This window comes from Carcharodon carcharias, chromosome 3 (genome assembly GCF_017639515.1).
Source record: "Carcharodon carcharias isolate sCarCar2 chromosome 3, sCarCar2.pri, whole genome shotgun sequence".
Lineage (NCBI taxonomy): Eukaryota > Metazoa > Chordata > Chondrichthyes > Lamniformes > Lamnidae > Carcharodon > Carcharodon carcharias.
In genome coordinates this window covers 160966712-160981384 of record NC_054469.1, presented here as the reverse complement: position 1 = coordinate 160981384, position 14673 = coordinate 160966712, and the positions used below count along the sequence as shown (strand labels likewise).

Here is a 14673-nt window from a genome sequence, read left to right as displayed (position 1 = left end):
TTTCCAGCAGTTTTTGTTTTTGTTGCAAATTGTACTCTTCATTCACCGTTGATTCGCCACACAAGTGCTTGAAATAAGCAAATATGAGGCGTTCCTGTGATAAACGTTTGCGCTCAATGTAGGGCTGGGTACGCTGCTCTGCTGTCATTCGCTGGTTCCCAATCAAACTAAAAACGTGATTCGTAAAACAAACCCGCTTTTGAATGGCTGATAACAAGGTCAGCCACAAACTCCTCCTCCCCTTCCGAGTCTTGAAAAGCTAGATTTGAGGTCGCTTTTGCTTCGGAAATGTACTTGGTTGGACTTCACCGTATTTCATATTGAAATTTCTGGGTTGATAAAAGCAATTGGCATTAAGTCCTCAATATGTTCCCACAGTCGTTCTTCCGGTTTCTTTTGGGTTTGGATAATGAAAACGAGTTGCTAATGGAATCGTTGTCCTGGCTCATGATCCTCATGGGAGGCTGTTCATTCGTGGTTTTGCGGTCTGTTGATTTGCCATATGGAAGATATGCTTCCAATAAGTGGAGGATTCAAGTCAATGTGAAGGCTGCTTGGTTTATCCAGGAGATCCCGTCCCTGGTATTGCCAATTTATCTGATGTTTTTCAGCGCTGACATTAAACCTTTGCAGCTTCCCAACCAGCTCCTCCTGGGGATGTTCATCTGTCACTACACCCAAAGGTAAGAGCTGCATGTTTCATATTAATGAAAGCAGGTAGGACAATAACATTTGCGGTCGGGTGCAAAGTGCTCGAAGAAAGCTGCCCACAAGGATTCAGTGATCTCAGTGGCATGGATTTCACTCTTATATAAAAGCAAAAAACTGCGGATGCTGGAAATCCAAAACAAAAACTTAGTTCTGTTGAAGAGTCATACGGACTCGACACGTTAATTGTGTTCCTCTCCGCAGATGCTGTCAGACCTGAGTTTTTCCAGGTATTTTTGTTTTGGATTTCCAGCATCCGCAGTGTTTTGCTTTTATTTTACTTTGATTGTGCCATCTATTCCTGGGGATCTCTGGTGTCCCTTAATAATGATATAATCAAATTGGCTAAGCAGCCTTTCGCATTGAGCAATTGTCACAGACAGCAAACAATGAAGTGCAAAATTAATCATTCATCACATTTTAATAATTTTACCAGCAGCAAAATAAAGTTTGGGAAATATACATGGGATTAATCTAGAAGCTGAAATATAAACTAGCTTAAAATATTTATTTTTTAATTATCATACTTCAGTGACGTAGGTAGTTTGGAGAAGCCTTGACTGTTCTCCTCTGAGAAGAGAAAGTTGAGAGGCGGTTTGATGGAGGTATTCAAAATCATGAGGGGACTGGAGAAAGTAGATAGGGAGAAACTGTTCCCATTGGCGGAAGGATCAAGAGCCAGAGGACACAGATTGAAAGTCATTGGCTAAAAAAGCAACTGTGAAATGAGGAAAATCTTTTTTATACAGTAAGTTGAATCATGACTTTCAAAAGATAATTGGATCATTATCTGAAGAAGTATTTGCAGGGCTTTGGGGCAAAAGGGCAGGGAGTGACACTAAGTGAATCGCTCTTGCAGAGAGTGAGCACAACATGTCGGGTCAGATGGCCACCTTCTGTGCTGTAACCACTGTGTGATTCTATATTCTTGTCATGGCATTCCACAAGTATGAAACTAGTTTTTCAGGGCATATGAGGTTTGTTCAGGAGTGATTATGAACTTAATCTGCTGCTAAAAGTCCCGTTAGACCTCATTCAGCAATGCATAACTTTTTAAAGGATTCTTACACTGAGAATAGTAGCGTAAAAGTGGATGTTCAATTTGATTCAGGTGATTTTAGATTTCCAACGACAAGGACTTCAACTGCAGCCTGTGGAGAGTGGGAAATTACTGACAGCAACTTCTAGATTTCCACATTTAACTGCACATCTGTGGACACCAAAAGCTTCTGCCAGTTTCACAGTTGTAATGATGTTGAGCCCTGACAGTTTAACTGTCATTGCAACTGCAAAATCTGAGCCATTAATAATAATGATGGTATAGTGACCCTTAAATGGGACATGGGCCCAGATATTGCTGGAAAAAAATGGTGATTTTAATACACATCCTATTAATTTTTTTTAAAAAAACACAGCAATTCATAGCAAGTTAGAAATAACCAGTAAGCCTCAATTCACCATGAATTGGTGGATGATTTCACCGCAGCTGATTGGTGATAGAATCCTCATTAGTCAAGTATGTCCAAGCTGTAAGTGATTTCATCGCCTTCTGTGGGTTCTCTTGTGACTGAAGAATCCAATGTGAGATCGGCATGGACGTCCACAAAACTGGCAGTTCATGTTGTTGGTGCTTGGGGGAACTTTTTCAGCTGCGCCATCTCTAGCCTTTCTCTGGGGTGCTAGATGTTGCGAGTTTGATGTAGATGTTGAAGCATGCTGAACCAAATTTCAGTACTTTCCTCCACATAGGCCAATTAGCTGCAGTATTTTACCAAGAAAGGTAGTCTGCAATGCAGAAGTTTGTAAAGCTCTTTTTAAAGCCTTGTATCATTTGTACTGACCACCTTGATGTCATTTGCCCTAAGACAGCTCCCCACCTTGAGGATTCTGCAGGCTTCCATGCGGGTGACATGGCTTGCTCATCTAAGTTGTGCAGCCCTTAACCAATTGCAAGTTCTTGTATCTAGTCCACTTTTCATTTAGTAACTGTAAAACATGCTTCTTGACGATTCAGTAAAAGATGAAGCTATATAATCAGGAAGTTTCAGGAAGTGAGATTCTGACCTTCCAATATGGAGAATTCACAGAATCAGAATCACCGTGCAGAAGAGGCCCTTCGGCCCATCAAGTCTGCAGTGACACGAGAAATACCTGACCTACCTACCTAATCCCATTTACCAGCACTTGGCCCATATCCTTGAATGTTATTGAATGCAAAGCTTTTCTTTTGGAAAATTGGAACTAATTCCCAAACTAATTTACAGCATTTTAATACCTAATGGTCCCCTCGTTTAAAATTATAGTGCTTTGAGTCTTGAACAGCCGACGCTTTTATTTTCACATGAGGCCTGGTTTATAATAATAGCCAAAGTAGAGTTATATCCTTGTTAGAGCCCATATCCTTGAATGTTATGACATGCTAAGTGCTCATCCAGGTACTTTTTTAAAGGATGTGAGGCAACCTGTCTCCACCACCCTCCTAGGCAGTGCATTCCAGACCGTCACCACCCTCTGGGTAAAATAGGTTTTCCTCACATCCCCCCTAAACCTCTTGCCCCTCACCTTGAAATTATGCCCCCTTGTGACCGACCCTTCTACTAAGGGGAACAGCTGCTCCCTATCCACCCTGTCCACGCCCCTCATAACCTTGTACACCTCGATCAGGTCGCCCCTCAGTCTTCTCTACTCCAATGAAAACAACCCAAGTCTATCCAACCTCTCTTCATAACTTAAATGTTTCATCCCAGGTAACATCCTGGTGAATCTTCTCTGCACCCCCTCCAGTGCAATCACATCCTTCCTATAATGTGGCGACCAGAACTGCACACAGTACTCCAGCTGTGGCCTCACCAAGGTTCTATACAACTCCAACATGACCTTGCTACTTTTTTAAGCTATGCCTCGATTGATAAAGGCAAGTGTCCCATATGCCTTTTTCACCACCTCACCAACATGCCCCTCTGTCTTCAGAGATCTATGGACACACACGCCAAGGTCCCTTTGTTCCACAGAACTTCCGAATGCCATGCCATTCATTAAGTACTTCCTTGTCAAATTACTCCTTCCAAAGTGTATCACCTCACACTTTTCAGGGTTAAATTCCATCTGCCACTTATCTGCCCATTTGACCATCCCGTCTATATCTTCCTGTAGCCCAAAACACTCAACCACCCAGCCAATCTTTGTTTCATCCAAAAACGTACTAACCCTACCCCCCACATAGTCATCTATGTCGTTTATATAAATGACAAATAATAGGGGACCGAGCACAGATCCCTGTGGTACGCCACTGGACACTGGCTTCCAGTCACTAAAGCATCCTTCTGTCATCACCCTCTGCCTCCTACAACTAAGCCAATTTTGAATCCACCTTTTCAAATTACCCTGTATCCTATGTGCTTTTGCCTTCTTTAAAAGTCTCACATGTGGGACCTTGTCAAAGGCTTTGCTGAAATCCATATATACTACATCAATTGCACTACCCTCATCTACACACCTGGTCACCTCCTCAAAAATTTTAATCAAATTTGTTAGGCATGACCTCCCTCTGACAAAGCCATGCTGACTATCCCTGATCAAACCTTGCCTCTCCAAGTGGAGATAGATACTCTCCTTCAGAAATTTTTCCAATAGTTTCCCTATCACTGACGTGAGACTCACTGGTCTGTAGTTCCCTGGCTTATCTCTATAACCCTTCTTAAATAGCGGAACCACATTAGCTGTTCTCCAGTCCTCTGGCGCCTCCCCTGTGGCCAGAGAGGAATTAAAAAATTGGGTTAGAGCCCCTGCGATCTCCTCCCTTGCCTTCCTCAGCAGTCTGGGACACAAATCATCCGGACCTGGAGATTTGTCCACTTTTAAGCCTGCCAACACCTCCAATACCTTGTCACTCCCTATATCAATTTGTTTAAGAACCTCGCAGTCTCTCTCCCCAAGTTCTATACCTTCACCCTCATTCTCTTGGGTGAAGACAGACGTGAAGAATTGAATTAAGAATTGATCTTAATGTTTAATTTAAGGACACTTTTTGGGTCAAAATCAATAAAAAGAATATTAATATACAAAATAATAACGACCCTGGGATTAAGAGTCCCATTATGTACCAATTGAGCTACCCAGGCTGTATAAGAAGCTCCCTGCCCAAAGCCTTAACACAGTGGATCTAACCTAATGGAGGGATTTAACCTCTATTTCAATGCCTATCCAGGTTGGTCAGTGGGACCCACAGCAAGGATTTAAAATCTGTGATGTACATGTACAATCTAGATGTGTTGTTTAAGCCTCTGGATATTTTAAAGAAGATCCAAGCTCCTGCTGCCGACCAGAAAGGCATCAGGAACACTTAAGCATGTGCTGACGAGTACAGTCTGAGCCGAGTATGCATGCACAACTATTCCTGATGCCTTTCTGGTCAGCGGCAGAGTTAGTGTTACAAAAGAAAAATTGTAAAGGAGATTAGATGGTTGCTAAGACACAAAAGAAAATTTCAATGAAATTATTGAAATAGATTGACCCACTCTCAAATCTGCTAGTAGATGTTAAACCTGCTGCAACGAGATGATTGTTTTTGATTAACTAGCTTATTTTTGTAATTTCAAGAATTGTTGTCATGACAAAAACTGACTATTGGACATTGGCCACGCAGCTTCTGATTCAGTGACATGCTGGTTGTTGCGTATTCTAGTTAGAAATGCAGGAAATATGGAGGAGGTTGCCATGATTGTGGGGTGCAGACAAGTACTACATGATGTTGTGGGGTGGGGGGGGGGTGTGATGAATGGTCCCTCGTGCAGCTGAATACATGTTTAAGAGAGGATCCTAACAGGATCTGTCAGATCCAAAATGACAGATTGATGGCCAAATCAGCATTAGACATAGTGTGACATCATAATCTGCTCATTCTGCTTACTTCCAGCACATGCAGAGCACACCTGTGTTGGCAAACCTTCTAAGCATGGTAATCCGTGCAGGCTACACCAGAAGTACCTCACAGATTCTATGCTGATACAGCTCTTGTTAAAGGCGAGTACCTGAAATTTAGCTCAGTTCACTTTAGTCACTGAGATTCTTGCAGATGCATTTGTAAGGCACAGCGCACTTGTAGTTCGATCGTTGGGGTTTTTTTTGGAGCAGTACATGCATGAAAATATTTTTTTCACTTCATTACTAGATTACCACTTCCTTTGTCAAAAATATTACTACCAGCGCATAACATATTAAAAGTGGGCATTGCTGCCCTGGGCCCCTTTCTGCAGGGACAGAGCTACTGCAGCCCATTTAATTTACATGCCTAATCATTTGAGCATGTTCTGATCTTTTGAACCCATTTGGTGAAAGTAGGTCTACCAATGGGTAAGGAGCAGGTGCTTGTGAACATATACAAATGGTTTATAGTCAGTATAATTAATTAAAATCTTTGCTTCCATGATTCATTTCAGTATTTCCAAGACTCAATACCGCCTGCTGCATAAGAAAATGAAGAAATTAGGAAGGCTTTTGAAAATAAGAGAAAATGTGAGATAAGAAAACTATTGACTATGAAAATGAAGAGCAAGAAGTGAATAGTAGATTATGAGAAATTAGAAATGTTGTGGTAAACTACTTACCCAGGTTCATTGTTACTTACAGATTTGAATATTTTCTTTTTGAAAAAAATAATAGTCAACAATTCTGTTTGTTACAGGTCACTGATATTCCCTTTTTTAATTAGAGGAGGAAAAGCGACACCTTTCATTTCTTTTGTATTAGCTTTCATATTTTGCCTATATAATGGATATCTGCAGGCTAGATTCCTAAGCAAGTACGCTGTCTACCCCTCAGACTGGATAACTGATCAACGCTTCCTCACAGGTAATCTTAATTTGATGTAAAAGTTTATTTTTGGGGAGGGGGTGATAATGCTGTAGTGGAGGATGCTTAACCTTTTTGTCACCAGAGATCGACAGGCATAAGACAGAGAATATTCCTTTCTCCATACAAGTCAACCTATAGTAGGTAGGGTTGCCACCCAGTTTGGATTGTGCTGGAGTCTTCTAGAGCTAAAGATTTAATTAGCAGGGCACATACTCCCACAGGCAATGCAGGAGAAAATTTGCTCCAATCAGACTTATAATAACAACAGGGCAGCAACACACTCAGGATATAATGCAATCCTAGCAGATGCATGTGCTAACTGATGGAACTGTCTAATGTGTGGTAATGCCTACATAACCGCTGCACAGCTGATCTGCAACGGTTTCCATTGTGTCCCTATTTTAGCATCATGTCCATTCTTCTTGCTCGTCCTGCTTTCTACCTTTAATGTCACCACTAGCACTTCCCAAAAGTCAAAAGGTACAATAGAATTGCAGCCCATTGGCTTTGGTTGGCTGTGAAGAGGTGGGAAAATAGAGTAATGCAACATTTCCCAATGCTGGGAGTGGCATTCCTTAACTGTGCATGTGAGTGAGTGTACGTGTGTGTGACTGTTGGGGGATATTCCCTAACTGTACATGTGTGAGTGAGTGTACATATGTGAGTGAGTGTGCATGTGTGACTGTGGGGGGGATATTCCCTAACTGCATGTGAGAGTGAGTGTGCATGTGTGACTGGGAGGGGGGATATTCCCTAACTGCACGTGTGAGGGAGTGTGCACGTGTGACTGTGCGGGTGGTGGGGGGGGATCTCGGATAGAAAGTGAGACCTGATTCATTTGATTGAATCTGTAACTGCTCATGAATCTTGCTCTGTGATCAACCTGTTTTCTAAGCTGTCAATTATTGACTTGTACCCCACCCTTGCTCTGTCTTCAACACTTCCCGGTCAAGAGCCCAGTGTGGTGGGCTCAGGACCCTCTGTCCCATTAACCATGGCCTTGCATCTCCCTGAATTGGCTGAGACAAGAATTGAATTGTGTTTGAATCAAGGCTGATCTTTAGAGGGGCATTAAAGAGAAATGCATTGTTTCCAGCTGGGTCAGATATAACCTCTGGAATTTCTCTGGGCTGTGTGCAGAGCTGTTAGCCCACTTAATTTAAAAGGGCGAGGGAGTTGGCAGGGGGAGTGCCTCTGTTGATCAGACGGCAGGACCTGAAATGTGATTTAGAGGGGGAATTAACCAGTGTCACTCTTATTGTGTTTAGTAATAGTGCTCTGGTATCACTAGCACTGCCTTTGTACGTGTCCTACTGGAGTCTGGCATTTACACCATACTAACACTGGGACTAGCCCATTATGCAAATGCAGTAACTTCCTTCTTATTTAAAAACTTGGTTAAAATTCTCCCGTTCTGTGAAGATAGCCACTGAAGGTCCCCTAATAATTATTTGAGAGAGAAAAGCGAAGGAATTATTTGGAGCAAGATTTTTCACACATTCCAGTAAACTTTACAGAACATCATGGGGGAGAAGATGAAATAATACGCAGCTTCATAATTGTAAGAATCTGATATTATCATGCGACCCATCTGTACACACTGAGTGTCTCCTCCAATTTGCTAAATAGTTCCAGATTCTTGTCCTCACTGCTGCATCTCTTGTTGGCCTGTCTCCCTTACTCACTCAGCAGGTACGATAGTGGTGTTTAAGAGGCAGCTTGACATACATGAATAGAATGGGAATAGAGGGATACGGACCCCGGAAGTGCAAAACGTTTTAGTTGACAGGCAATATGATCGGCGCGGGCTTGGAGGGCCAAAGGGCCTGTTCCTGTGCTGTACTTTTCTTTGTTCTTTAGTTAATATCACCACCATCAACACCCCTTTGTCCTTTTATCTATGACATCTTTGGCAATCTCTTCTTTGCCCCCACCTATCACTGGCCCTCTATCTAGCTCTACCTGTCCCACCCCCCTCAAACAGCTTATATTTCACCTCATTTCTATTTTTCTTTAGTTCTGATGAGTCATACGGACTCGAAGCGTTAACTGTCTTCCTCTCCGCAGATGCTGTCAGACATGCTGAGTTTTTACAGCTATTTTTGTTTTTGTTTCAGATTTCCAGCATTTGCAGTATTTTGCTTTTGTCCATTCTTCTTCTTCAGTTCTCTGCCCGAAGGCAGGTCTGACTCACAAGTCTGCAATCTCCACCACAGATAGGTCAAGGAGGCAGGTCCCCAATCCACCCCAGCCGGAACAGGCTTTGAACCTCATGCTGTTGGCAGGAATCTGATCCACACTGACCATCCAACCAACTGAGCCAACCGGCCCAAGTTGCTGTGGCAACATGCATTTTTATATGCATGTTGTAGGCTGGAGCTATGGATATTGATGATAGATACTCCAATTTTCTTTCCATGACATGGCTAACCAGGAATCTCTCCTGCTCTTATTGCCTGCCATTACCCTATGTCAGCAGGATTTATTGATTGATATTCTATCTACTTTGGCTGTGTTATGGATGCATCATCCTTGGCCATCAAGTCCTGGAGTGGGACTTAAACCCAGAGCTTCTAGCTCAGATGCAGGGATGCTATCCACTGTGCCACAAGAATTCCAGCATGCCCACATGAGGCTGAAAGAGGGGCATCGTCCATAATGTTCTACACAAAGACATAAATGGGCGGATTTTCGTGCTGCCTGTCAGGTTCATGCGCGACTCTGGCATTGATTCTTCTGTCTGCAGTTGGGTTGCTATCTTGACCTGCTCTTTTGAGCAGTCAAGAGCGACACAGCCCAGAAAGCATCCGGGCCCTCTTTGAATATGTAGATTAGGCTTTTATGGTGTCATTGGGGCTTGACTGTGATTTTAACAGTTAACCTGTGTGAGGAGGCCATTATCGTTTCTCTGCTAGGTCAACCTGGTTGCAAGAGGCACTAGGTCCAGAAGCAGCACAGAAGGGTAAGCGCATTTTAATTGTAATTTTGTTTTGTGGACCAGGAAGAGTGTGAGGAAACTTTGGGAAATCTTGTCTTCCGTTTCCCTCCCCTGATTTCAGTGTTCCTGATCACCCTCTCAACCACTTACCTGAGTTCCTCCAAGGTATTCCTGCTGACCAGCATCCTGCTCCCACCTACAAGTCAACTACCATAAATGGCTTTGGGCAGAAATATCTCTTGAGCTTCATGCTGCTCAGGTCCAACTGGCTGCCATCTGCCTCCCCTCTTGGACCCCATAGCTAAAACATGTCCTAGAATGTTCTGTTATACTGGTTTATCTCCCATTGCAATTTGCAAAAATATATATTTTTTTCTTATTCTCTTACAGCAACTTTTTTTTTCTATTTTCTAATTCTTTCTCTCAAACGTGCCTTAGTTATCATTGCTGTATCATTTCTTTTGTCTCTGACATTTTCCCCACTTTGACTTCATTTCACCTTTTTGTAAATGTTTCCATCCCTCTGTCATATTTGACCTTGAAATGAGCTTCCAACCACACATTTGCACCATCAATAAGACTGTTTAATTCCACCTCCATAACGTGGCCTGATCTTGCCTTGGCTCAGCCCATCAGTTGTTGAAAACTTCATTAATGTGTCATGTCAATAAGACATGAAAAGAAATCAGAATTATATACCTCAAACTTAATTTTTTTTTGCTATTTTTTAAAATGGAATTTTGCTGAATCAGCAAGATGGCTGCTGCGGGTCACATTACTCACAGGATTAGCCATCTGTCCTGGAAGCTTCCAACAGAAGTTATAAGAACATAAGAGTTCCCTCTCATCCTTGTGGAATCTCACACCCCATTGTAAGGACATTGTAATCATGAAACAAGGGGACTCGCAGAGATCGAAACTCGTTATTTCTGCTGCATTGTTAACAGACCCACCTCACAACTGGGAGCATCCAGGTCCATTTCAAAACCCCTTTGGACAGCGTACTGCTCCAAAGTGCCATGGTCCACGTGCTGGATATGCTTAGCCTCCCAGTTAGTAAGTAATTTTTTCTTTTATTTATTCACGGGATATGGGCTTCGCCAGCTGGGCCAGCATTTATTTCTCATCCCTAATTGCCCTTAAGAATTGGACCTGTTTCATAGGATTTGCTTCTGCAGATTCCCATTTCTATCTCACCGAGGTTCCCCTTATTCTACATAGTATTGGTCTCACACCCCCATTCTGAACCTGCACCTGTCTGCAAGATGTGACCAAAATCTGGATCTGCACCTGAAGTGCTGTAATTTGCAAGGCAGTGGACCAGGTGCTGAAAAGTGTGATTAAGATGTGTATTTTTTTTTGGCTGGTGCAGACATGATGACCTAAATGGCCTCTTTCTGCACTGTAATTTTTCTATAGTTCTATGGAATGGTCTTGGTCGTGCTGCACTCTGCACAACAATATATCTGGATCTGCAGAAGGAACAAGGCAAAGAGCTTAAATCCTCCTCAAGAAAGTTCAGGCAGGGAAAAAGAAAAGGAAGGCGATGATGGCACTTCACCCCCAGCTGCTCACATTGCTGCCCAAGATGTGAGTGATGCCCTATTAGTGCAAACTTCATTGATGTTGCACCAGTGGACTGATATCACCAGCGCATATTATTACCATTCTTCCCACTCCCTCCTCCTCTCCCATGCCACAGACACAAAGGAGACCTGCAACAACCAATCACATCTTGAACATACCCTCATTGATCTCCAGCAATTCATGAATCCCCATTCATCAGCAAACAAATTAAAAGGTGACTTGTGTCCCCAGCACCAAGAATGGATGAGAAGGGAAAATTGAGCCAAATAAAAAAAACATTTATGTGACTTAACAATACAAACTAAAATAAAAACACAACATTTTCTTGTACTGATGTGCATACCTTTTGCAATGAATGACAAAGCTTTACTCTTCCTTTTCATATCGCTCCTCCCTGGTACAATCTTTGTCGTTTCAGTCAAAAGGAGACAGGTTGCTCATATCCCTGCTCTGACTGCTCTGATGCCTTTACCTGACATCTTCTGGGTTTTTTGTGCCTCTGAAGGCCCTGCCAAAGACTGCTCCATCTGCATTTGTGCAATGGCAGACTTGACCAATAGGATACAAGATTCCAGGTCGGTTACTGGCTGAGAAAGGGCAAGGGTTGAGAAGTGAACATACTTTGACTGGAGTCCACACTTCCATGGGCCTTTTTACCATCATCCCTGTAATGGTCCAGTTGCATTTTACTGCTACCACCATGATCGTGAGCACTTTGGTGTAGTTTGTTGTAGCATTGTAAGGCCAAGTCTATAAAGTATTTATCCTCCTATTTAAGGTAGCAGACATGTTGACTTCCAAAGTCAGCATAGCCATGTTCAAGACATTCATGTACACATTTTATTGCGGTGTTTGATGTTCCACAGTCTTTTGTATCCAGACAAGGACACAAGATGCAAATGCCCTGCAACATCAACTCATTCATGCTTGTAGCAAATACTTCCATCCACTCTGCAATTGTGGTCAGTGTGCTTGGAAGGCCTGTCAGCACATCGCACATTATCTGTTGCTGCTCAATGGTTCTTCTTTACATTGGTGACCCCCAAGGTATGGTATCTGTGTCAAGCTGGACAGAGCTTAGAAAGCAGTGTCTTCTAACATGACCTCTCCACTGTTGTCCCTGCCACAACCATCTGCTCCTGCTCATTGAGTCACCAGGTGAAAACCCAACTACTGTTCTAACTGTTCCCAATGAAGTGTAATTATCTGAGCTGTTGCATGGCCTGCTTGAATCCTGAAATGGTGCAACTTCAGAGGGATTGAGGTTCTCTGAGGAATCATGATCAATAATCTCCATTATTGTGCTGCTGCAAGCAGTGAAGGGTTGGCATGAGGTACTGTTTCCCAGCAATGGTCAGCAGAAATCTGCTGCTGACACCCGAAAAGGGAGACAAAAGATATGAAATAGATCCAGGGTAAGGATTTATCATTATGAACATGACAACGTTTCAGTCAATGTTGTCATCAAGTCAGCATGATTGAGTTTGGAAGATGTGGGTAGCTAATATTCAATTGTGTCACCAGGTTGCTGAGATATCTCCCTGTTTCCGACTGCCAGGGACACCAAAATTCTACTGATTTCCAGCTCTTGCTCTCCTACCCTATATTCAAAATCTGTGGAGGCCTATCTCCAGTTCTCTCCCTCTCCCTCAAGTTCTGTGCCTTTGTCCAAAATGAGGGAACGAACAGATTTGAGTGAGAATAAGGTCATATGTTCATCCAACAGATGCAGTGAATTTGGTGAAGCTGACTGGGGGGGAAGCATGGAATTTCTTCATGTGGCAGTGATATATGGATAGTTGGAAATGTGAGGAATTGCATAAAAAGAGAAGGGTCAGTATCCGTGCAAGATAAGTGAGTATGAGGAATGATGCAAAGAAGTAGGCTTGGTAAGATCGAGCGATCTGTACTCATCCTTTCTCATCTGAATAGTTCACTGAAAGTGCTTCCTGCACTGAATTCAGGAGTACAGCATGACGTTTTTGCTACTCATCACCTTTGCCATCTCCAGCCACATCTTTTTGGTGTCAGCAGCAGATTTCTGCTGACCATTGCTGGGGAACAGTACCTAGTGCCAAGCCTTCACTGCCTGCAGCAGAACATCATGCAGGGTGTAATTGAAGCAGAGCGCAGCCTTTGAGTGCCCTGACTCCACACTGAAAATTCTTCCTCTATTGCTTCCAAATCCAAGCGCCTCCAAGTATCATCTTTAGACTGGCTCTTTTAAATACTAGAGTTGATATTGTGATAAGGACTCATCCCCCAGCTGCAACAGATTGAATGCCAAACCCAGAAGTAAAATGATAATGAAAGTGCCCATGTTAAACAGTCCGACCGATGCTCTGAACTTCCTTCCAGATTTCCCATTCTATATTGGAACCCACCTTCCTCCCTGCTGCTCCCAATGTGCCTCCAGATTGATATTGGAGCCACGGAGTCTAATCCAGGAAGATTTGAGTTAGAATATTTAATTTCAATGCCAAATCATATACACAAGTGACATAAAGATAAGGGAATGGAGGTGGGATTAACCGCGATAAAGGAGACAGAAATCAAAGTAAATCAAAAAATATTTAATTTTCTTAAAATTCCAACAATAATTAAAATCTGAAGAATGTGACATTGCATTCTTTAAAGGTAAATTTTCAGTACCAGGGAGGTTGATGACAATAACTAAAACTTATCACCGAGTTAAAAATTAATTTATTCTGAAATGGGCAAGCCCTAAGGAAAAAATGGCCTTGAGAAAAAGTATTAGTAAAATTATCTACTGGTTCCCCTTTATCTACTCAAAATCATGGAACTCCCTCCCAAACAGCAATGTTGGTGTACCTACACCACATGGACTGCAGTGGGCTCAAGAAGGCAGCTCACCACTACCTCAAGGGCAATTAGGGATGGGTAATAAGTGCTGGCCTAGCCAGCGATGCCGACATCCCATGAATGAAGAAAAAACTCAACTAGTTCCATTGTCAAAAACCGCTAATAAATTTGACACTTATGATTTCTCTTTAGAAAAATCAAATTGTCTTTGTCTGACCATTATTATGATTTTCTAAGTGCATTGTTAAGCCATCCTTAATAATAGATTCCAGCATTTTCCCAGTGAATGTAATGCTAGCTGGCCTGAAATTCCCTGTTTCCTCTCCCGCTCCTTTCTTGATTAGCAGTTTGCTAACTTCCAATTGGCTGGGACCATCCCATAATCTAGGGGATTTTGAAAATGATACTATGGCATCCACTATGTCTGTATCCACCTCTTTTAGAATCAAAGAATGTAGGCCAACAGCTCCTGAGAATTTGTTGAATTTTGATCTAAATTTCTCCAGTACTTTTTTTCTGATATTAATTACCTTAATCTCCTACTCGTATTAGCCCCTAGACTATGCTTTATTTCTGGTAATGTGGAGAAATATGCGGTTATTCATTTTAGAGAAACAGGATAATTTTTAAAAGGTGTGGAACTTTTAAATGTTGAGGTTCAGTGGAATGTGTACAAGGAACATAGAAATTTAGCGTGCAGGTGCAGCAAGCAATTAGGAAGGCAAATGGTATGTTCGCCTTTACTGCAGGGGGATTAGAGTGCA

The 14673-nt window shown here is 42.4% G+C and overlaps 1 protein-coding gene across 1 annotated transcript in view; it reads left to right on the top strand.

Annotated features, from left to right (window-relative positions):
• The first annotated feature begins 211 nt into the window (after positions 1-211).
• srd5a1 (steroid-5-alpha-reductase, alpha polypeptide 1 (3-oxo-5 alpha-steroid delta 4-dehydrogenase alpha 1)) overlaps positions 212-14673 on the top strand; it is a 31874-nt gene continuing 17412 nt past the window's right edge. The window contains exons 1-2 of the mRNA XM_041184487.1: positions 212-683; positions 6392-6558. Of these exons, the coding sequence (XP_041040421.1) occupies positions 367-683; positions 6392-6558 (484 nt within the window). The 5' untranslated portion in view covers positions 212-366. The remainder of the gene's footprint in view (positions 684-6391; positions 6559-14673) is intronic.